Source organism: Manduca sexta, chromosome 19, assembly GCF_014839805.1.
Source record: "Manduca sexta isolate Smith_Timp_Sample1 chromosome 19, JHU_Msex_v1.0, whole genome shotgun sequence".
Lineage (NCBI taxonomy): Eukaryota > Metazoa > Arthropoda > Insecta > Lepidoptera > Sphingidae > Manduca > Manduca sexta.
The window spans coordinates 11,596,875-11,623,457 of NC_051133.1; the positions used below are offsets into that span (position 1 = coordinate 11,596,875).

General features: G+C 34.6%; 1 protein-coding gene across 2 annotated transcripts in view; it reads right to left on the reverse strand.

Annotated features, from left to right (window-relative positions):
- Nucleotides 1–26,583, reverse strand: part of LOC115440344 (leucine zipper putative tumor suppressor 2 homolog) — a 102,705-nt gene that overhangs the window by 52,636 nt on the left and 23,486 nt on the right. The window contains exon 1 of one of the 2 annotated variants that reach the window (XM_030164602.2): nucleotides 6,750–7,006. The exons of the other annotated variant lie outside the window; for it this stretch is intronic. Within the exon in view, the coding sequence (XP_030020462.1) occupies nucleotides 6,750–6,770 (21 nt within the window). The 5' untranslated portion in view covers nucleotides 6,771–7,006. Of the gene's footprint in view, nucleotides 1–6,749; nucleotides 7,007–26,583 lie in introns of those variants that run through there. 2 annotated transcript variants of the gene reach the window in all.

Here is a 26,583-nt window from a genome sequence, read left to right on the forward strand (position 1 = left end):
ATATTTGGATCATAATTTATATTCTAACTAATTTTATTTATACCAATTATAATTTAGATTTCATGCCTCATTACATTACCTTTAATTTAATTTAATATTTGGGTATAGTATATTAATTTGTAGTGAACCAGGATACAGGCTTTCATCCCATAACACTAAATGTGGGTCAGATCTTCGGTACTTCATGCGATTAAACACGATCACCTCTATTACTCTATTACGTTCTAACCCTCACTTCAAAACATTATTAACAATCTATGAATTTCTTTGTTAACAAAAACCCGTTGCGATTGAAAGAATGTTTTTGTTGACTTTGAAGGTTACAATGCACACAATATAATGTCAAACATATTGAATAGTGCAACTGGTATGACCTGTATTGAATCTCTCCGTTATCTAAGTAACATATTCATCGTTTTCGGTTTGCTCATGTAATATGAAACGAAGGCCTCATACAAATATCTTTAGATCTTCAACATAATTTTGTTCCACATTTATCAGCGCAAGTCTATTTAATTCGCATAATTTAGTTTGAATTTTTTTATTACCGTCGGTCTTGACATCCTGTTTTTTTAACATATCAAATAAAAAGTAACCGTAAACGAACTATCGCCTTTCATCACTAAGATTAATACATAGATTATATTTCCGTCCTATTCACGGGCCTCACGACCTCGGAGATCCGAATGCCGTGACGAAAGGACGAGGGGAGCAAAAAAATTCTAAAAATGCTAGACAATACGAGTGTATACGAATGAATAGATCTTGACACAGACACACTTGTATGGGAGAAATAGGTGAACTTTTGTTTGACGATATTATTGTGGCTGTTGTCACGGTCAATGGAACAGAGGCGTCATAAAAAGTTGAATGTGTGAATGACTGTGGTAAAGGGTTTGTATGGAGGAATATTTTATGATTATCGACACTGAGTGGTTTTCTCATAGACACAATAAGGGGACATTTTTCCTTTAAAAGAATCGTCTCATCAACGTGGATTGACTAAATTTATATCTGTAGGGCGATATTTACATAGTAGTAAAGTGTTTGGCATGGAGTGTTTCCATACAATTTATGCCAATACAAATTAGATGTAAATAAAATTTCGACGGACCCCTAAGTAATATTGATCAAATGTAAAGTATGTGTGACGCAAATAGTATACAATGCTGGGCACGAGGATCAAATAAAATTAAAGATTTATTAATGTTGTAAATTTAAAGGCCGAACAATGGAGGAGTAATTTGCATTTAGAGAGGAAATGCAGTATGCATTTCTGGCTTCGTGCCACACTGATGAGATCCTATTACTAAATATAGATAAGTAATCTAATAGCTCCAAGTATGATAGGTACATCAAGGATTTATACATCACAATGAGTTATGAAACGCAAGTATCATTGCGTGGTTAATAGTAATAAACCGAGACGTGAATCACTGCGATGATCAACAAACGGTTTTTTATTTCACCTTAATTTGCATCGCAGTAAGATTTCAAATCGTAAATAACTTTACCCATTAGTTTTTTATTTTGTGTTATTCTAATATTATTCTAGTTTTCTATGTCTGAGCTCTGTTCAGTATTATTGTGTATCTATTCTCGAATTAGTGCCCGTTTAATCAAACTCATTTGGACAATGCGCACATCATAGTGAGAATAAACTTCCATGACCTCTCAAAGATAAATTGACCTCTACTTGTTTCTGTCTCACGATAATAACTGATGGTTTCAGGGCGAAAGCTATTAAATTATTAGCTCCCTTCTCCCCATCGATTTTACAAGTGAGTCATCCCATAACTAGCTAACAGAAATACCTCATAATGAAAAGAAGGGACAGTTTCGAAACAAAATCAATTTTCTAAATGGGTCATCTATTAGGTGAGTCAGACGAAGAATTTATTTAGAACAAAATCCCAGTGACCCGCTGTCGTAAAACTATAATATATGGTGTAAAACCGGCTGAGGTCAAAACCGCTCGGATGGAGGTTTGTGTGTTGCACAAATGAGCATTTAATATTATTAATATCATACATTTGGAAGAGAAACTGAGGAGAGAATCTTGTTTATCGTGGTAGTGCAATGACTTTGCTTTTGTATGGGTTCATTCTTGTGTTACTAACCCTACATATATGTATATCCAACACAAATATAGATAAAGACATATAAGAACGTTGTAAAATTATTAATGCATTGGAGAGTAATTTTTCAAAATGTAGTTATTTATATGGTCCAATTATATAGACAGTCCGTATTACGAATATGGTCGGTTAGAAAGCAAATTATCTAAACCTGTATATACTAGTAAGGTTATTGTGAACGTTTCCCAGACACGGGCATGGCGTGGTGAGTCACTGTGTGACGTCACTACGGCATATGGCCATAGAGTCCAGACGGTAACGTTATGGTAATGAGAACTCGCATTAAATATACTTTAAAATATTTTTAAATTGCATTAAGACGTTTAAAATGCCAATGTAGATATAGCAGATGGTTCGTTATACTTCTATAAAAAATATGGTAAGTCACAAAATTTACGAGACTTAACTTTAGCAATATGTGAACAGCATTTTAGAAATAATACTGATAAATGCAATATTTTATTTAATAAGTATGGATCTTCAACTAACCAGATGAACTGATCTGCTAACACACAAATTATAAAGGTTTTTCCGCAACATTTTCGACAGTGGAAAAGTTCAGTAGAAATCTAATTGTTTTGTTCGAATGAGTGATGTGTTGTCTACAAAAACAATGTTAAAACAAGAACAATGATAGTGAAAGCTCGTGTCCAATGACAGGTATTGCACGTTATCAAAATCTGAAAGTGTAGAAAGTATTTATTAAATTGTCGAATTCATTCATCAGGTATAACTAATCGAACATTATTTAATGTTTATGATGACTTTCCTATGTAATTAAGCGAGTTTACAATCGAAATATGATTACGTTATGAAGGTGGTTATTTAGTCATTTGTGATATGTTATAAGGCGTAATGGGTAAGAAAGAAATTTAAGTGACAACCGCGTAATTTAAATACATTTTTGTTCCCATAAGTTGAGGATTTCAACATCTTAAGTCAGTTTACCCTGAACGTTAAAATCAGTATCAAAATTATGTATATTGGACACTTACAATAGTTAGATAATGCCAACTCATCCTATTGCACCCAATAAAATAATGCCTACATCTCAATGAATACTTGAATTCTGAACGTATGCGTGTACAAAATACTTGAAACCTACAAAGCATCATCGCAACATCAAACCGGGGCGTCAACAGCATGAGCTTATAAATCAAATAGTAACTTTCATCAATCAATCACTCGACAAAAACTCGATAGCCAATGTCAATGTTTGTATACCAACGGGCAAGCGGATGTCTTCGTAACGGAGCCGCGCCCGGCAACTCAAATAATCACTTTACACCCTGTGCTGTGTCAATACGGTGAAATATAAGTGTAATCAGATCAATATGTTAGACGGAGATAAGAAATTTCGTTTTGTCAATACAATTCATATCGTTCTACGTATATAAAATATGTAATAAAAATATTATTTTATTCCTATCGGGATTGGTAACGGCGGAACTGGTGAACCCCTGGTTGGCAAGCATACATTCAAATATGTGATGGTGAGTTTACAGCAATTTTTACACGAAATCCAACTCTAAGAAACCAAGTTCACAGTCCAATTTCCTTGTTACATTATCCCGTCATTTCAGAAGGAAAAATTATTTGCGAGAAACATTAAAAGGCTTCATTCAACTAGCAATTCAAATATTTGCTAAAGCTATTAGTAGTAAGGTTTCGTGTAAGTTATAATGAAGCAGGAGATTAATGGAAACCTAACAATGAATATTGCTATTGTCAATAAACTGTTAAGGTTTGAGTCAACAAGTTAGGGAATAGCGCGCGATGTCTCTCGTTGCCATGCTGTGGATGGCATTATGCCATGTAAAAATAATAATAAAGAATTAAATAAACCATTAATGTATCTATTGCTTATTTTATGTATTTGTAGAATTTGGTCTAAGCAGAATATAATGAAACTTTAAATTAACTTTATTAAATTATGTGTCTTTAAATAACGAATTTTAATTTATTATGTTATAATATTTTTATGTGTCTTCCGCTCTATACATTTTGTAGCCCTTTATTATATTCCGCCTACTGATGCTGCTGAGCAGTAGTCTCCTCTACTACCGAGAGAGATTTTTATTAAATACCCAGAGTTCAAACCGCTGGGTATTTTAAAAATTAAGTAGAACACATTTAATGTTTAAGTTACTACAAAGTAAGTCATGTAGTATATTAAACTTTATTCAAACAAAACTTATTTCGTCTCTATTACAAAATAACCGAGATAACAAATCAAGGAAAATATAATTCCATGAAATGATCTAGATCTACTAACTAAAAGACTACCTCGGTGGCGTGGTTTTACTACATGTGCTCTGAGGTCCTGGGTTCGAATCCTGGGTCAAACAAAGTGATATTTGGGTTTATCTGGTCAGTATCAGCCCGAAATCTGGAATTTGTGCCTGATAAGGCGATAGGCTCGCCCCCTATCACATCATGGGACGGAACACACTTGGCGAAAAGTGGGTGCCTTGGTTGCGCCTCTGCATACCCCTTCGGGGATAAATGTGTGATGTTGTGTGTATGTGTAAAGTTAAAAATAAAACTGCTTCAGTATTACATACAGACATTAAGTTAAGTGAAAATGAACACTCTAAACATACGGAACAAGATGCAGACATGTTAAAACGAACACTCGACGAAAACGGACAGACAATAGGGCCCCGTGTGCAGCTCAATTTGTATGCGAGGAAGCTAAACCGGGAATTTAAGTTTACTTTAATTATTTTGATAGTTAGAAACTTGGTTAGTGATCATATATTTCTAAATCTATTTGACATATGCTTTTTATTATAGCTAATGGTATATGCAGTGCCGGATTTATATTTTTTATGAGTGTAGGCCACTTTATTTTCGCCACCCCCAATTAGGTTTATGTATGTATGTAGATTTCTAAAATATTTAATAATTTTCCATTTGTTTGTATTATGGAAGGCACTAAACTTAAAAAAACCAATGATTAATTAAATCGAGTGAGCGTCCTCTGAAATCTGCCGCCCCTAAGAGGCTGCTGCCCATAGGCCGCGGCCTATACGGCCTATTTACAAATCCAGTACTGGGTATATGTCTAAATTTATGATGAACTTAACACTCCCTCAAGTAGGAAGATATACCTAAGTAATGTAATCTGGGTTGTCCTATGAGGTATTACTTTTGGACTTTGAATCAGTCTTTATTGAGACTGAATTACCATCCCGACAAATCAAACCTAGGTTTCCGGGTGGCATCGGGGTCCTGCGTCCTGATGACAAAATTACTAGCCTCCACTGCTTATAAACTTTCTAAGATTCTTAACAAATTACAAGTTATTATTCAAGGCTTAAAACATAACTTTTTACAACATTTAATGTAACCCAAACTGCTTTAACGAGTACCAAATCTTGAAGGTTAAGTACTGAGTCACAATGTATAGTACATGCACATGACGCCTACATGCATCTATTACTATTTGAAATGCTAAATAGCTCTACAACAAAGCCCTATTTGGCAATAATCAGTTCGTAACTGATTCAGTTTGAATGCAATGCGACACAGGAAGGCTTAAAATGGAAGATACAGCGATAAATTTTCTTTATATGTCCCATAATTAGATTAAAGATAACTCAATGTGTCATTGTACTGAACAGTTAATGTTAGCATGTAGTTTAACTTATGTTGATGAGAACAATATGATGCTTAGACTAAAGGTTGAAGTAAGTAATCAGCCAGAAAGGAGAGTTAGAGATCGTCTATTAAAAAATTGGAGTTACAGTAGCATACGTTACTCAGATTATCTCCAGAAATGATGTCTTTGTTTTAGTGACGTATGAAAAAACATGACTAAAATGACAAACGAGGGTAAGTGAAAGGAAATAGAGCAGCAACGTGCCAAAAATGTTGATAGAGTTGTTGGACTTTTAGACAGGAGTATAAAAAACTGGAAACATTAAGACAACATTATAGATTTTGTTGACAGTATCCTAGTAACTATAAAAAACATCGAAGAAAGAAAAATAAATTGAAATTCCACAATAGTTTGTTATGTCAGCTGTTTCGTGGTCAATGACCTGTCGTGGTCGCGTATCTGAACGATTTTGTGGCAAAATAAATAATCGGAACTCCGTAAATCCGATACGGAATGTTAAAGTATAAAATCACTTACTTTTGGACAAGTTTCAATGTTACTTTGTAATTCTTGAATGGAAGACTTATTTCATTGCGAATTTAAAGAAATTCATTCATTGTTTAATACACAAAAATAAAACTTTGCGAACTTAAATGTAATAAAATTCAAACACATTCATAACATTCTTTTTTTTGCTTTATATTTTAACAACAAACCTAAATACACACAATAATATGATAATGATGACATGAACGAAATAGACATTTTCGATATTAAGTTCAAAAGTAATCATTTATTATACCTTTACATTAATTATCGTCCTGCAAGAGAAAGTCGATAAAAATATCCTTGAATTTTAAACCGGCATACTGCAATTATCCATCATTGACCTTATAGGCATCCTTAGTGATGCGAAGTCAGTCTAAGTTTTTAATACTAGCGTCCATTAAACACAACAAATTACACAACAAAAACATAAATGTCAGCGGGAAATGTCGAGCACTCACCTCATTGTACAAAGACGTCATCTCGGCACAAAATGTTTTGTTTGGAAACGGGAATGATCACAATAGATTGATAGAACAACACATTTCACTACAAACAATCGCGAATTGTACCGACCGAACGTTAGTCAACGGCAAAATATTTTCAAATGTTCGGTACACGTCAAATTTCCCGCGCTCAAGTTGAAAAAACTGAGTAGGCAATGACAACACGTTTACGCAGCCAACGACGGCGCGTGTGACGCGTTCCGTGTTTAGGATCAACACTGACGGCGGGCGCTGTCGAACGGCTGAATGGATGACGATGCCGCTCAGCTGCTGTGCTCAATGAACCATTCGAGTTCGGAGGTCACCGATCATCGTGACCTCGAAGATGTTATAAGTTTCTCTACCCTATAAACCCAAAATAAACATGTTCACCACAAATGTTAAACAGCTTATTTGTTGAATTCAACCTCATTCGTTAGTGTATCCGAAACAGGCCAGTCATAAAATTTTAAAAATTAAAGCCGGTTATTGTTCTTAAAAAGTATTTGTTATTTTGTCGATAAAATACAATATCCGTCGATGATATAAACATAAATAAATTATCAAGTTCAATATTATTACCGAATCAGTATATAATTTGTAAGACAGTGGCTGTATAACAAAAAGTTTGACTGGAAGCTATATCGATTTATTTCTATCGAGTTTAACGTGGCCTGTCGAAATGTTTTTGCTGATGACAGACAGACTTTGGAGTTCGTCGACAGTAATCATTCATATTATTTGTCATGGAACCGGTAACGACGTAGGGTTGCCCTTTTATAAGGTAATTGACGGATATTTTATCTAGCGTTTTATGGCTACTGTTTTTATTTGTTTGCAATTTTGTGTATGGCATTTAAAAAAAAAATCTTGATATAAAAAAAAAATCTTATTTAAAACACTTATTACAAAACAGTTAACTAAAGCAGGACTTTTCAAAGACATATCTACTAAAATAAATCTTTAATTTCATACACAATAGACAAATAAAATTTTATTTCATTGTCTAATCTTTATCCTACAAAACATTTAAAGCAACAATTTTGAAGCACCCTATGAGGAAATTATTTGCACGTAGACTATATTGTAATTAATTTCACGCACATGCGTTTGCCAACCCTACATTATCTAGCCGCAGCCGCGATTATTCAATACGTTTCCCTGCGGTCGTCGGTGGCTGCACAATTGATTCTTAAATTATATTCTATGTGCAAATTTCGGGTACCGACGGACCGCCGAACCGGTTTTTTAGTTGGTACATAAATTGGATTAACAAAATTGCCTCGCCGCAGTAGGAGGCGCGTTATAATAGAATTCAAAGATATACGAATTCTGTTTTAATTTAAATTTGGTGGATATTACGCATTTAGATAGCAAATAATGTCTATGGTTGTTTAAAGTTTCATCTAGATGAATAGCACCCGAGCCACCATAGAACAATTTGGGACGTTGTTTACACAACCACCTTCACAAAAGACCATAATCAAGATATTTATAGTTGACAAATATAATGTCAGGAGAATTGTATAAATGCCTACCCTTTCCCAATATAAGCGTTAAAACTTGAGGTGTTAGTAACTTGCTTACCTTCTATGTGTCTTTAATAAAAACTAAATGATAGATCTTTCATAAGATAAAGTCAAAATAGGTACTACCGCAATGTCTATTTTTGCTGCAACCAGTTTTATGGTGTATTCTAGTTGGTAGTATAGACATGTGGTTATCGGGAATTAGGTAATCCAGTACTACTTTTGATATCTAAAGCGTTACTAGTGGTGGTATTCTTTATGGAGAATTAAGGCACTTCATAATTCGAGCAATCTTGTCTTGGTATTCAGTACAGTCAGATACAAAAGTAACTGCACAAATTCAAATATCAAAACGCCAACACATTAATTTCAATCGATTTATTTTTTCTCTATCAAAATTAAACATTTTGAAGTTAATTTTAGTGACGAAAAGACAATTATTGATAAGTACACAAAAGGTTAAAAGCGATATGAAATTGAATATGTTTAATCACTTTCGTGGTTGAATGTACGATAAACGTAACTAGGGCGAATTTTGCGCCTAAACGAATTTCGCACGCATACGCAAATTCGCAAAATCCAATGGATTCGAATGTAACAGGTTCCGTTACATTGGCGTGCACAGTTACGCGTAACAGAATTACACCATGTTACGCTTCGGTTACCCACACACCATTGTTATATGGCAAAGTGGGGCAAAAACATTGGGCAAAGTAAGGTGAGATTTATTAACCGAGGTGCTTATTAGGGAGCTTGCTACCGTAGATCAACAGAGTGATCGTTTGCTGGTGGTAGGATATATTTTATATCCGCCTTGATAACGACCACCGAATAAGATGTTAAAACCCGCTATAGTGTAAGTGCGTTTCGGGATATACTTGTATATATCCAGTACCAACAGGCCGGCATAATTGTGTCGACTGCCAAAGAGTAAACTAACGTCAGTCGACATTCTATAGGACTCTACTTCACTTACCATCAGGCGTAGTGCTTGCACTTTACCATATTTGTCTAAAATAAAAGATATGCTGTAATAACTTCTATTTCTAAAGAGATTGGGTATAATCGATCAATTACTTGAAGTGGCAACTTTGCCGCTGTGATTCCTTCAGTCAGAGTTTCCGGAGGCAAAATAACCTGCTCCCTCCAATACTCGTTCCTTTCCTTTCATTTTAAAGGAAAGGCATATTTATGCAGCAAACTCATTATTCTTCAGGTATTTTAGGCGATCATTGGCTGTGGCATTTTCACCACTGACCCACTTGTTTTGTTCCCTTAATAAGCTATTAAATTCTGCAATAAACATGGCTCCCAGCTGTACGTGATAACCAGTCCCAATCGTCGAACGGTTCAGTGAAATAATTATAACCATATTAATCTGCATCTGAATTAAATTACAAAATTTGACACAGACTAGCCTTATGAGGAAATCGAAGAAAATTTTAATTATAAGAGTCATTTTCGACTGTCAGTACCGTTGTTCCTTATTGTGATATATTAATTTTATATTGATCGGACGCGATCCGTGTCGAGGTCATTATGAAGGGATTATAATACGATCATTGTCATGATCATCAACCTTAATAAGCAGATGATGTTTTTCTTAAGATTGTCGGAAAGTCTAAATGGGTCGAGATGCCAGCTACGGCGACTGGCGATTTCTCAACTCTACTGTAAAATTAATCTATACTATTATATAAAGCTGAAGAGTTTGTTTGTTTGTTTGTTTGTTTGAACGCGCTAATCTCAGGAACTACTGGTCCAAACTGAAAAATTCTTTTTGCGTTGGATAGCCCTATGTTCGTGGAGTGCTATAGGCTATATATCATCATGCTATACCCAATAGGAGCGGAGCAGTAATGCCTAATCTCAGGAACTATCGGTCCGAACTGAAAAATTCTTTTTGCGTTGGATAGCCCTTTGTTCGTGGAGTGCTATAGGCTATATATCATCACGCTATACCCAATAAGAGCGGAGCAGTAATGGCTAATCTCAGGAACTACCGGTCCAAAATGAAACATTCTTTTTGCGTTGGATAGCCTTTTGTTCGTGCAGTGCTACAGGCTATATATCATCACGCTATACCCAATAGGAGCAGAGCAGTAATGGCTAATCTCAGGAACTACCGGTTCGAACTAAAAAAATCATTTTGTATTGGATAGCCCTTTGTTCGTGAAGTGCTATAGGCTATATATCATCACGCTATGACCAATAGGAGCAGAGCAGTAACGGCTAATCTCAGAAACTAGGAGTTTGAACTGAATAATTCTTTTTGTGTTGGATAGCCCTTTGTTCCTGGAATGCTATAGGCTATATATATCATCACGCTATGCCCAATAGGAGTGGAGCAGTAATCGCTAATCTCAGGAACTACCGGTTCGAACTGAAAAATATTTTTGTGTTGGATAGCCCTTTGTTCCTGGAGTGCTATAGGTTATATATCGTCACGCTATGACCAATAGGAGCGGAGCAGTAATGAAACATGATGCAAAAACGCGGACAATTTATTAGTTTTGAGAGCTTCTGTTGCGTGCGCTGCGTAAACGGTTAAAGTTATGCAACAATAATGTATGACGGGATTGTTCCTCTTAAAAGTTCTACAAAAATATATCATAAAAACAAAGTCCCCCGCTGCATCGGTCTGCCCGTACGTGTTAAACTCTAAAACTACCCAACGTATTAGGATAAAATTTGGTATGGAGACAGTTTGAGACCCTGGAAAGAATATAGGCTCCCGGGAAAATATATAGCGTGACTTTTATAACGGAAAACTTTAGCCCGAAAAAGTTTATAACGCGGGCGGAGCCGCGGGCAAAAACTAGTGGAAATATAATAATAATGATTAATGTGCCATAACAGTCAACCATGCACATATTAATAAACTAAATGTATTTTTATGTCGCGAGTCATGTAGCAAATATTTTTTTCACATTTTATGACTTTACTATTCTGCTTTATGAGATTTAATAGGATATTTTTAAGTGCCGTAAAAATTAGGCTTTCAAATTAAATAAAAAACGTGTGGGTGTGCCATAGAGCTCTACAATAGATTAATATCTTTGTTTACGACCGACTCAGATTAAATTAAGAGATATTATATGTTTTATAGCATTTAAATTTAAATACCCTAAAATTATAATGTAAGCTCACGCCTGTGTTCTAGTTAAGGAGATAGAGTTAAAATTATTTCCTCCTCTGTTCACTAGTCATACAACCGTCCTTGTGTGGCTAAACTATCCGCCTGCAACAATAGTAATATGTAAAATAGGTATTTGATTAATACAATACAATGAAAAATTCTTTAAAGCTGATAAGCTACGTGTTTGGCTTTAAGCTTTCCTAATAATCCACAAAGCTACCGTTTACGCAGTGCACGCAACGGAAGCTCTCATAAGAATGATTTTCCCTCGTTTTGCAAAAATCATTTTTCATTGTTTTTTTCATTGATGCTCTGCTCTTTTTGATCATAGCGTGACATTAGCTGTCTGTTAGCGAAATTGGAATAGGATGATGTCAAATTGTGCCCAATAACGATAGATAATCCCAATCTTAGTTTCCGTATCGATCCCGAGAATGAACCAATTAAAATAAGTCATTTTGTTAACATATCAAAAATATTTTATTCTGATTGGTCATTCTCGAAATCGATGGGTAAAAACGATTATGATCAATTATTAAAATCGTCCGTTGAGAAATAACTCGCAATTTCATTTGAAAATGTAATTATTGAATTGTGATATAAAATAATATTGTCACACCAACCTTTTACAATAGCGCCACATATATCGGTACAATCGAGTAGTCGGTTGGCCGCAAGTCGCAACAATCGACTTCTTTATCAAACGTGGGAACACGACACAAAGGCTTACCGCTAGTTTATTGCCAATGTCGTCGGTACCAGTATAAATTGTACGGGAAATGCGCTGCTCATCTGAATTTGTGATAGAAATCTTGATGGATAGATTGTAATAGTGCCGGTTCCGATAGTTCTGTGCGGATATCGATTGTTGAATCGATTTTTCGCAATTTTCATGACGATCTTTATGTAGAGTGGTTTATAGATGTTTTATTGTATATCGATATAATTTAAGATGTAAGTATAGATGTTATATACATATTTATATTTTATGTAAATTCATAAATTTAAAAATAGCAAGCATATGGCTCTTACAATTATTATTACTTCTTTTTAAAATTTTGCTGTAGGCGTAATCTGAAAACAAGAACAATCGGTAAATCCATCGACAAAAGCCAAAGGGCGGCACTTCAAATGGAGACCAGAATGGCTGCGCGTGAGTCTGTTATCGGGTGATCTCGGTGGTCCGCGCAATATGGCGCCACGACGACGCTCCTAAATCAACCGCTAGAAAAACGAACAACGCATTATCTATGGCAATTAATTATCGGAGGCGGCTTCAAACAAGATTAGCTTTGTAAACTAAGGGAGACAGTCGCTCTATTGTATTACAATGGACGTTTCAAAACCTTCATGTGAAGTAACTGTTTGGACAGAAGCGTTTAGATTCATATCGCTTCGGGCCGTTTGATATGATAACTTAATATCGTGACAATAAAGAATGACCATATTTGTTCATTGTGTACGTAACAATGCATACAAATTACTAGTTGCTTTTTCGAGATCGTATCTGGAAGGTAGATTCTCATACAGCTTTAACTAGATTGGAAAGTATTGGCTCTGATAGGCGGACATGGCAAAAAACGTCCACAATGCTGTGGGAAATTAAATAGGGGTTAACGGTAACACGGGCGGCCACTTAGCAAGATCAGATAAAACCGATATGATTCATAGAGTAATAGAATTCAAGTTAAGAAATATTGAGAATTTTGTCACGGTTCACATGGTTAAAATGTGGTAAATTAAAATCACATAACAGTATATCAATATGGACATGCCTTATCTTACAGATAATCTTGACAATCGGCATTCATTAAATTATGGACCTTTTCTAACATGTCTCCAAAATGGTCGTATAATAGTGGGAAAGCTTTGAATTCTTACTAATATATGTAAACAATATTCGAATAAATATTGTTTGAGTTTCAGCTAATAAGTCGATATTATTTTATCGATAATGCGATTTCCCGGCCTAAGGCTTAACATAATCGCATGAGCAGTGACGTGACAAAAAGTGTACATAATTAGGGGCAGTCACTCTCATAACAGTGACACGTGGTTGCCTGGTGCCCAGTGAATGCGGGGCTTCGTCGCAAATTCGGCATGTAAGCAAGTTTTTATGACAACTTTCTACAGATTCCCACAGCGCGCCCTTAGAAGTGCTAATGGATTTTATTGGCAACATAAAGTTTATGGTTCATATTTATTGTTGTTACATCGATAATGTTATATGCGTATTTTACGTTTCGATACTTTATTGACGTCTTTATTTAACAAGTAGTGATGTAACGTCAATTATTAAACTATCATTTATCTTAAAATATTTTGTTAATATGCTAATTAGATGCATTTTGATAATCCACGCGTCTATCTCATTTATCAAGCCTTCACCACACAGAGCTCTACAACTCGTTTCCAGTCAATGTTATAAACGTCAACCTACATCATTATAGAAATAACATACCCAATAAATTAACAAACATTTAGGCTAACCATACTACTGGAATTAAATGTCAAATAAAAAATAAACACCAATAAAGATCTCTCACGTTAACAATAATTTCCAAACGTCAAATTAAGAAAGGGAACGGAAATGTCAGCGGCAACACAAAAATAAATGATAAACATAAATTTTGTGAAAAAAATACAAAAAGCGGATCGTCTTAAAAAAACTTGTTTGTAAAACATTGAGATGTATGTTACCCACGCGCTGTCGATAAATTTCGTCGACGACGTGGAATTCTATGTAGGTTGTACAGTTTGTCAAATTCGATGATAACGTCATCCAGATTGCTTCGTGGTAGAGTCATCGTGTTATTTCTGTCTAATTTGGGTAGCTTTTTGAAATCGATGATTACTGATTGATTTGAAAACGCAATCAAGGAGTGTTAGATTACGATGCATTCATAATGAAAGCGATAAATACGCTAGGAAGGTAGTAACAGGCATCTAAGCACTTAATGAAAATATTGCAAAAAAAGACACATACCTAGTTCTCTCTAGGACGCCAGTTTAATTTAAATCATCCTTTGATGTATATTAATTCAATGGACTAGACATCTCTTTAAATTATGCCTAATGACAAAAATGTCAATATGTATTTGCATAATCTAAAGATCTAGTTTTGATATTAATTTAAAATTAAATAATATTTAAGCTCATCGTTTCTCAGAACAATAAAGCATAAAAATCCACTAATTAACTTTTAAATGTGGACATTAAAAACTCGATGAGGAGTGGCGACGTTAAACAATTTTACTATTCCAACCGTCAAGCCATACGACGCACGCCTTCGAAGGCCGAATGAAAATCATTGGGCAAATTCCCATAATCGAATTCACATCAACCATTATTTACGATGTTAACATTTTTTACTAATCATTAACAAATATTTGAACGTCGTGCTTTATTAAGTTTTTTATCTAACATCCAGGATAAAGGAAATTGTATCAGTTCCGGTTATAAAAACGAACAGGTGGATGACGGGTTGTTCTTTGCGATAAGAACTGCTTTTAAACATAAAAACGTCTGTTTAAAAGTAGGTTCACTATAATAGGATGACAGTGAAACAGGTGCCTTCCCAAACTTGAGGGATCCATTACAAATTCGACTACTAATCCCTATTTCGATCTCTCTTTCTAAGTAGAGATCGGTAGTCCAATTTTTCACCCTCAAAATTTATTTATAAAAGAAAGTTGTTTACTTTACATGTACATTGTTTTTTAAACAATAATACCATTTAAACAAAACTGACTACATCAGTTGTAAACTTTGCGTAAAAAACTATTTATCTTGTTAAGATATGATTAGTGCAATACTGTTAGATATCCATACTTGTTGACACGATTTACGACGTAGAAAGATCAAAGAAATTCCGATAGATTAAACATTTTTTATGTTTCCGATATGGATGTTAGAGATGTGTTTCTAAAATTGCATTCAGCATACAAACCGATTCAAAGCTCGTTCGTAAATATTGTCTGATCTGTTGCTGATTGTAAAATTGGTTTATTGCTTTTAACTGGATAAATAGCGGTTAATGTGTAATAGTTGCTAGATTCTGTTAGCTATTCAAAGAAGTCCTGTAAGGTTGTAAACTTTTTAGGTTTCTAGGTAATTGGTCATGCGAAAAGCAAGAATCTCAATACGAAGAAAAATAAATATACCGATGGAATCAACTTCCCGTAACTTTATGAGATTATATTTCTCGTATAATGCGGCAAAAGTGGGTCGGCCGTTTCATAAGAAGATAGAATTGCATCGAGACTCACAATGTCAAGGGGATATCCTGTTAGAAAAAGAGAAAATAGGGCATTAGTACAAACTTGTAACAAATAATTGTTAAAAGTTGATATGTTAAGTTCTGATTGTATTATAGTATTTAAAGAAACTTCGAATGAACGATCAGATGACTCAGAACCTTCAGTTTCAGTTGCGAAACGTGCACAGATAAAGGCATCTTACATCAGCTTTTAAATCACGGATGTTAAACATATATAAGCCAAAATATTGTCGAATTTGTGACACGTCTCCGATCATGTGTTATTGTGGAGTGTGAAAAATTCGTGACTTTCCGTCACGAATGTTATCTGTCAGCGTGTGCAACACTAACCGGTGACATGTTCACGAACTGAGCGCTTATTGCTCTGCGAATGTCGATTGCTACAATCAATCGTGCTTGCGCGAAGTTTTGGAACACCATATATTATATATGTACTTATTTTATTACGATTTTAAGGCAACGGAAGACATCCTTACAACTTCTGTATATTTAACTTACTACAAACATAACTTCATAGTTTGTTTCTTATACTTTAACACTGGTATTTTTGATGATATTATGACTTTATTTTATTTGATATTAAAACGTCTCTACTAAAATGATAACGACTAGTGACCTCTTCAGTCTTGATTATTGAGTAAATTTTTATTGCATATTAATAAAGCTTAATAAATACATTTTTGATCATCAATAAAAATTAATAGCTACAATAATTATAATCAATATACAAGTCAGACTAGCATATGCGGTTCCAAATATAGTATTAAAATACGAGGAACATTTGTATTGTAAGATAATGGTTTATAAACAAATAGTTTGAGATATCCATGCGGTCGCGCCGTGGCGCTCTCTGAAGTCTATTAGATATAATCTTCCAAATAAATTGCATTTGTACTTGCAATCATCAATAACCATTATCAATTCACGGACAAATAATTACTTCAGATTGTCTGTATCGGAACAGACACATAATTAGTAAATGCTGAAATTACATTCATTATAATGCGGATTATTGTTAATTTGATGATATTTTATTGGTTACGTCAATTTAGAGCCAATGGGCGGTCGAGTTGCCACCTAAAGTCGATTCTAATGCATGATTTTGTATCAATAGAAAAAAAAATCAATAGGATGTTAAAGTAACTCGAAGCTAAAAGTCTAGATTTCTTTGTTAGTTGTAACTAAGTTTCTTTATTGCCAATAACACACGGTTTAAAGTTCTTTAAGACATATGCGACTTCGAAGCGTATCTAACACAACTTCGAAACAAATTAAAATAATCAAATACCCAATCATGAACACCTAAAATTAGTTTTAATTCATATTTAAATTTGATTATCATATTAAGATTGTTACCGCTAGTCGCTAAAATCTTTCGTTAATCTTTAAATTTATTTGTGTTGCGGCAAAAAATACAGACCAGTTGACTCATGAGTCACTGCTCGATTTTTTTTAATTTGACCACACCTTACTCTCAGCCTATCTGTTAAAGTCCATTCATCAGGATTATGTGGTGAAACTAGATTTTGTACACCTGTTTGAACGCAAAAATATTATAGAAATGATGAGTTTTGTTTCCTTTAATAGCATTAGCTTTCTCTTAAACAAATTTGTGTTTGTTTTTTGGATATCCTTAGATCATGTATAGATTTAAGAAGACTAATAATACGATTAATAAGTTCTGAGACCATGAAACACCAACTTAAACCTATAACATGTTGTTAATTATTGTAATTCATTCCTTGAACACCAGCTAATAAATTTCTAATTTAAATATCTAGAAATATAACTGTGGCGATTTTGTCTATTTATAATTTACATTTTATGTAGGTTGTCGACTTCGTTAATGCTATATTATTTAATGGTCGATATAATTGGCGCGGGAGGGTTAACGAGCGCACACGCGGACACCATCAGATAACATTTTTCTTCATAATTACCATCGTTTGCAATTACAAATGAGGTCATTTGTGTTTCTCTTTCCTCGTTCGCTGATATTTACCGAAATCTCTCAATGAGTGTAGCAATTAAGAGCTTCTCAGTATGAAAACGGGGAAGATTTTCGTACTTACAACTTAAATATTGTAATGTGCCAAAATTTACTAATAAAAAACGGAATGAAAGACACAGTCATCTTTAAAAAAATATCACTCAAAATATTTATTTCACAATTTTCACACGAGTTTATCAAAAATTTAAATTTTATTATCTCACGTTATATTCCGATCGTATGGAATCCACATCAATCACGCAAAACGGAAATTTAAATACCTATCTTCGCATGGTTTTGGGTGTAATAAAACCAAATGGTGTGTAGCAAGGCTCATCAGCCTTTTATGGCACTTGTATGCCAAATCTAACTGAACACAAATTCAATTTACAGCAAACATAACTGTAGTATTCATTTAAAACACTCCACTTTATTTCTTTTTGAATTCCATCAATTAATTGGTTCTCACCAAATTCCGGATTATGTAACTGAATAGCGATCGTTAGAAGCGGTTCGCATTTATAGCAATACGATCGTTCGCGTGGCGAATATACTCACCGTCTACTCTATAAATAATAACACTGATTTGATACCTGTGGAAACAGCGTTTTAAGTGTGTCAGTACGGTAATACTGCAAATTACTTGTGGCCCATTCCCATGACCTTATGGTCTTGAGCTGATTGGATCTTAGATCTTATTCACGACGGATCAAAGATACCATGGTGTTCGCACGCACCATTTTACGACGTTATTTGACAGCGTATCTTTCTTCATTGAATGCGTTCGATAGAATTACCGTAATGGATTTCTGCAGTTTATAGTGTGTCCATATTTAATACTTCTTCGTTTATAAAGTTTATTGTATAGTTTAATCAAGGTATTTTCTAAAGAGCTGCCAGAAAGTTTTATTATACTCAAATCATGTCACCACAGGTAATTAATGTATCTCTCCTGACATACATCCAAAATCGTTGAGACATTGTAATCGGCAATTAATTTTCCAACAAAAAGCATTATCTTTATGTTAACGATCATCAATCTTCATAATATGACTGTAGGTTTTTACACAGCATTGTTTTAACTTTGACTAAGTTTTGGCATTAAATATTTGTACAAGGCCGCAGTCCATTAATCAATGTCCCATTCAGTTAAGTTAATTAACAGTAAAACTTGTTCTTTCAGAGAAATCGACTGATTAAAATAACATCCTATTGTCTATTGGTAATTACTGCTTTAAAATAATATGACGGTAACATTCAGTCGGGCTTGGTTGATGTATAAGATTATGAAGTTTGGATTTCGAGTACAAAATATCATGGAAATTTATTTATTCCAAGTAATATCGAGTATAAGTTATGTAACCCAAAAATAAGGGTTACATCACATCAACATAACCCTTTCCGACAAAACACGACGTGTTACGAAGTCCTCTCCAAATATTTATAGTGACATCCTGCATGCTTATAAGTGCCTCCTACACAACGACCCATTGTATGTTTCCTCCAACGTGTACTCCAAATATTGTATTTCTTAGTTAACTAAGGTTTGACGTTACTGTTACCTAAATACGATTGAATTTCTTGGTACTTCTCAGGTCAGTAGTGATATTTTCAGAAGACTGGGTTTATTATTAATATTTTGAAATTCGTAAAATTTACGTATAATATGCCTTAGATCCTATAATGTAATATATGGCCCGTGCCCAACTGTGGGACAGTATATAATACAGGGCTGATATTATTATTATTATATATTATTATGCCTTAGAAGTCGGATTGCCTAACTAGGATTTCTATTACAAAGTTGCTTCAGTAGTTATGATTATTTCACGCGGCGTCCGTCAACTAGTCCCACCTTATATCATGATAGGAGATATGGAAATCGCCTACCTACCCACTTTTGTGCATTTCTCGACTGCCTCGCCTTTCACCCGCACGCCTGTCATATTGTTTCACACCTTAGACAATCATGTCCATAGCATTTGATAGGTAATTCAAATATACACTAAAGAGAAAGTTTGCGAGTGCTCTTTCTCAACTATTTTTACATTTTGTCCGTTCGGAGATAGTCCAGCTGATTCGCGAAGTGTTAAAATCTATCTTTTCACATTTCTTTACGAGGTGCTAAAAGAAAGATGAGTTATGAGCGAAATTGGCAATATACATTTATGTTTAACGAGTACTTAACAGAAATCCGGAATAGATGTTTAAATAATAAGTAAATATAATAAAAATAAAATATATGTGATGATATTGGGGTATAAATAACATTACAAACACTGTTCAAAAATGTTTCTGTGGGTTCCAATGTAATCTTATCCCAAACCCACACACCTCGATAGGTGGGATTAACCCATTGAATGACAAAACAATCGCTGTTGATATCCGTAAACGGTCCCTTTATTATTATGACGCTATTGTCTGCATTTTATATTTTTATTGTAACGTAAGTTTTGTAAATGTTCGTTCGGACTTTAAGCTCGCTCAAACATGAACAAGGCGTGACTTTCTTTTATTGTTATAGTTATCATTTAATTGTATATCAACTTTATAAATTCGTTATCAACTATGACAACTAAAATAATATTGAAATAATACGCAGCATTTAAACTATCATATTCGCTATCCTGTCGAATGTTTTACCATTTTCAATAGGAAACTAAACTGGCTATTCAGTTGCATTCAGTTTGAATCTCACATTTCATTGGTATAACGGTGTGACGGCTCCACACGGGAGCGTCTCTTGTTTCCCTTCTTTATTGATATTGCTCCCTGCACCGTTATGCCTCTCAATGATTTACAATGATTCACCATACTTTTTCTTCGTGAGCTTTTACTGAGTTATTGAGATGTCGAGTTCGTGTTTCATAAGATAAAATCATAGTGTAAGTCAAGAACGTCGTAATTCAATATATTTATGTAAATTGAAATGTGTAGAAGTAGATTGGAATGCACTAAAACTTACATTGTAGGACTTACTACATTTAAAGCTCACGAACGTAGAAACAAATGATTGAGTGAAGTTAGAGTTCTGCTCATTAAATCAACTAATACTTGCTAAAGCAGTAAAAAAGGAAGAATAGACGATGCTTATAAAATTGAAGAGACCATTAAATGCAAAAAGGTATCCAGATAGTAATAGAAAAAAATGGATTGCACATAACAATGTTGGCATGAGAAAGCTGTGATATGATCATAATTGATATTTAGCATTAAAAAATATTATTTCTCCATTGTTTTGCCATTCCCAAGACCGTTCGAACTGATGGCGCTCTATGAGGTAAATGTTTCCATTCGGTCGACTGTTTCGCTTCCTTATTCTTAACATTGTTCTCTTGAATATGATTCTATTGTATTTAGTATGACATAGTGAATTGATTAATGTTTTCATTTATCTGTTTTGCTGATATTCTAGTTAAGTTATTTTTTTAATGAAATCTCTAAGTGCTTTGGAGGATGCAGCATTGAACTGGTCAAACGAAATTATCAATTCTCTTTCAATGTGTTATATCAATCATTAGGAGATAAGTAATGAACCAGATTTTTCGAAGACTTTATGAAGCTATTTAGCTCTACAATTTTTATCATTTATATGCGTTGCATAGTCTAGATCTTCGTTACTAATTGCTTCAAGTCTCATTACGTCACATGACATAAACGCCTTAATTAACCATAAATGCGAGCGTTCATCTAATTCACATACGGCGTGCGAGACGTCAAGCTGCGTGAACATGAAGGCGGAAGGCTCCGTTCAGGGTCGCTTATTCAACGATATAGAAACTAGAAGGGACGAGAATAGATTGAAGATTAATCCTGCCTAAGTATTTCTATATATTTAACGACTATCATTAACGAGTTATTACTTCATACAATTGAAAGAGATGAACTAAAGAAATTTAATGCCTTTCAAGTCAGTATCGTAAACCAAATTTACATGACAAATAGAAAGAGGTGGAACTCTAATAAGTATAGGCCATAGGGTTTAGCCTTTTAGTGCATCTTAAGTGACACTAAAGGACTTAAAGCTCTGACTTAAAGTGTGGCTTAAATCTTAGCATGACGAAAAGAATGTCGATTGTCAATAGTAAATGATGAAAACTAAATTTACGATAATGCGAAATGAAAAATCCTATCGATTTTTTTTATTACGGGCTCGGATAAGTGAACCAACTGCACCTAATGGTAAGTAGAGTGGGGTCCAATAGAATGACGACTGACGAGAGATGATAATTATCCCTCGGCAGTCGACACAATTATGCTGGCCTGTTCGAACCGAATATACACAGGCCGATCCCGGAACGCGTCACACTTTCGTGGCCCACTATAGCGGGTTTTAACACCTTGTGTACAGTGGTTGCTATCCGGACAGATATATGTATATTACGAAGACTAAGTATCGATATTATTAAATACTAATATCCATTAATGCCTATTCTTTTTTTACGTCATCTCTAAACAAGAATTAATTGCCTCATCCAGTACATCTAATCACACTTGGTTCTCCTAAACAATGAACATTGTCAAGTGTTTGCACTATGTTTACTAGAATTGATTATAATTTACAGCTGTGCATAATTTGCACCACCTACATTGAAGAACAGTATTGTTTTCACTAAACGTTTTTATTTGTTTATTAGTGTTTGCAACAAGGCTCTAATTTGCGTTGAAACGATTATGTTATTAGTAAGTAGTGTTTTAAAAACTATATATTTTTTAATTCTTTACGCTAATTTAAATCGTAAAAACATTACTTTAAGACCTAATTTAAATATGAAAACGTAAATCATTATTCTACATTATATGTATACAATGCATGCATGTAAGAATACAGTGAATTCCTCCTTTCACAACAAACGCATGGAGCCATGACCTTACCCTCGCGAGACGAGACAGTAAACTTTAGACGATTGATTTGTACGTGTTGTCGGCGCTTACATTCAACAGGACGTGGCTAATTCCAACTATTTTACCATACAATTACGGACACGTTATGGCTCTGTGAGAACAGGCACGTACCCAGCTCTTTGGAGCGGGAGAAATATTGTTTTAAATTGAATATTTTAAAGAACTATTGTAACAAGTGTAAATGCTTCTTCAATTGAAGGTAATATGTTGTTCAACACAAACCTTCGACTATACAATTTTTAGTACTTGTAATTATAATGTATTGGCTCACGGGTATGTGTAAGTACGAAGCGCAATATGCAGATCTTTCCCTTTAAATTAAATAAGTCAATTAAAGTACTGTATATAATGATTTCAGTATTAACTGTAATATTTATTGGGAGGTCAATAGTCCGCTATTGCGTAGTTCTGAATTTGTCCCTGTTTAGTTTTAATAATGATAATGCTGGACAATGGGGAAACTAATCAAGTTGATTACCACTTGTGTTATGGTTAAATATATTTACGCGAACATGGAATAATGGATATTCTTAACAAATTTATCAAGGATTTGTGGTTAATTAAAGATTTAATTAAGCAAAATTGAGCTCTTGTTTTGGTAATTAGTAATAAAAAATACTATAAAATCTTTTAAAATTGGATTTTAAGGTCAATAACATTTATTAAAATTTTGTAACATTTTTGCTAGACGAATTCGCAGCATTTAAACGCTGCGCTTCTTGTTGGATATGCACTAACCTTTTATTACATATTGGAAGTCTAATAAAGTCAACAGCAACACAAATTACACTGGTGCATTGATTACTGAATACTCTTTCGTTGATATTAGCTTTAGACGTACGTTTTAGTTTTGGATTGATGGTAATGACAAAATTTTAACTTGTTTTATTTGTTTTCTTTATTTGGTAATCCAACAGCTCTTCACACGTGTTATATTTAAAAAAGATTTACAACTAAAAATACAGCCAAATCCTGATTACACCATTTACATTATCACTACATGTGTATTTTTTAAAATTTTATTATTCTTTATTTTTATATTAACTTCATCGAAAGTAATTCGTTTCATTTCCACAAGGTTGTTATCCTGGATGCCACGGCCCACACAGATCTCGACACAATTGCAAGATATAACTACCAATGATTTAAACACAAGTAACCGGTGACAAAGGCCATTAAATGCCGATTTTCGATCCGAGCCTTATTTCTGTCCCGTTGATGCGACTTTAACTCTTGTGCCGCACTTTCCTTGCACTTGACCGGACTCCGGACAATTATAACATAAACTTTCGCTACATCTCGGTTCGCATCTGACCTTCATCGGAGTAGGGTTGTCGATTTATATTTGTTCCGTACTTTTATTTAATTCAGATATTTCAATATTGTTCAACTAAAATTATGGAATAAGAAAAATGATTCTGTATCTGCCACATAATTCGATCGCATCTTCAGCAGCGTGTGTGCTGCCACCTCGTTTTCATCCACCACTTTACTTCCTATGCAATTAGAAATAACGTACTCGAACGCAAAGTACTTTGATACGCGCTGTTTTACATTCAAAATAATTAGTGTAAACAAAGAAAGACAACCAGTGATAGTGCGGTGCAATCCTGAACGGCAGTCAGCAAGCTATGACCACCAGTACTGGGTCCCCAGGGAAACGAGCGATGCTGCGACCTGTATAACCTATTGACAAAGGCTTTGTAACTTTTGTACTGTAATTATAGGGGGAGCCTGTAAACTACAGATTAGTCAATAGGCACTTATTGAATTACTATAAATCCTTAAAATTAGTTACAGCATCATAAAAAGTTTGTGACGTTCCATTTCACAGCATACGACGTATTGACAGCTAAGTTTGTTTATTAAAGAGCCCCGACCCAGCTGACAACAGGCCTTCAAATGACAGCTCAAGTTTTATATATATATATATTAAATAGTTTATAGTTTAGTAGTTTAAATGTCTACTTAAGATCTTATGCAAAATATTGATTAGTGCCTGAGAGTGTCTCGATGATTCAATAATCATATTATTTTTATATTATGTTAATTTTTTATGGCAGCCCTGCGACGTCCCAGTACGCCACAGCCGTCGGCGATGGCTTTCACGATCATAATCAATCGCCATTCTATTTGTAAGGTGCTATTGTCTATGGAACAGCCTGGGCGGCGATGTTTGTTCACATTATCTATGTTTTTTCATATTAAACAAAAAACATACAATGGAAGTAGTGTTATCTTTATTAAGGCCGACTCCTATTGAATTTAATCCCGATTAAATTAAAGAAAAGTGTTATGGAAATTATAAAAATGTTGAATTCTGTGCTGTTACAACAGTAATCATAATTGATTCTCAACTCAGAATAAAATTCATTAAAATAGATTAACAAAACAATCGTTTACCAAACTGTTACCCAGTTCTGTCTTACCCAAATCAGTCAAATTACATCACTGGCTAGTAAAAATGGCAATGGCTATAACAGCCATTAAAATTGGTCTAATAGCCAAAGATGAATCCATACATCTTCATAAAAAGTGAAATCAGTATTATAAATGAGAATATTGCACAATAAAGCAACAGTTACTCAACAACATAATACCGTTTTGACTACAAATTGAATACGACAAAGGCTCTTTGAATAATCGCTCGGACGCAACCTTTCAGGCTTTCGACCTTTAATAAACGTTTTTGTAGAATACTTTCTCTGTTCTTTAATGAAAAGTGATATATTTTGAAAGTTAGTCACGAAGTTTGTGATGAATTGAGTCGCTGTTATGTGGCTTAGAGGTTATGTCGATGATAAAGACGTTTGGTAAATTAACCTGGCTTTAAATGGCTTCGACGGCGTAGTTGTGCTACGGTACGACTAAGTAGTGAGGTCTTGGGTTTGATAACCGGGTCAGGTAAAGTGATATTGGGTTTTTCTACTCAGTATGAGTATGAAATTTGTGCCAGATATGGGGATAGGCTCGCCCCCTATCACATCATGGGACGGAATATGTACGGCGATAAGGTGTGCCAGTTGCGCCTCTGCCTGCGCGTTGACAAAGAGCGTGAGTGTAAATTAAAAGGTGAGGATATTCGATAGTCTACAAATTCAACTAGAAATAAATATATCTAGACCTTAAATCGAGAAACGGTATTTTTAAAATAACGTCATCAGAAACCGGCGATCGGACACAAAACTATCTTCTACCTTTTGGTTCTTTCATTTAGAGTACTAGAAAGATAATTATTTGATATAAGATTACACAATGCCTCACTTTTTCCTTAGCTATTCCAGTACAAACCTTAATACCTACTTCCACCACTATTTATTCCAAATATAAAACACAAAGAATGAATGTCACTGGGTAAATCGATACAAAACATAATAAAGTGGTTCAAATAGCAACAGCTGGTTTACAGGTGAAACCGTGTCGCATCTCAAATCCGAAGTGCGTGATGGTCGTTCAGTTGATAACGTATCTCGATACATTGTAGCCATCAATCGAGAGCCAGTGAAAGCGGCTCGTATCGCAAATAAGAACCATTGTCTGATGAAAGTGTAGGGTTATCTTAACACACACATTACGCATTTATCCCCGAAGGCGTATGCAGAGGCGCAACCAGGGCACCCACTCCTCGCAAAGTGTGTCCCGCCCCATGATGTGATAGGGAGCGAGCCCATCGCCATATCGGGTACAAATTTCAGACTCCAGGCTGATAAAAAGCAAAACCCAAATGTCATTTTGCCGGACCCGGGTTTCGAACCCAGGATCTCAGAACGCTAGCGCACCGCGCATACAGTACAACTACGCCACCGAAGCAGTCATACAGGCATATATGCAGTATCGTATGACCTGGGCGCCGTTTCTGTTCCCTTGTATGTTTGCTCCTGCGCTTTGATTTGAAGGGAGAACAATGAGATCTTTTGTAGCAAACAATTACAAGGTGAGAGTACATTCAATTTTAGTTCGTGATTTTT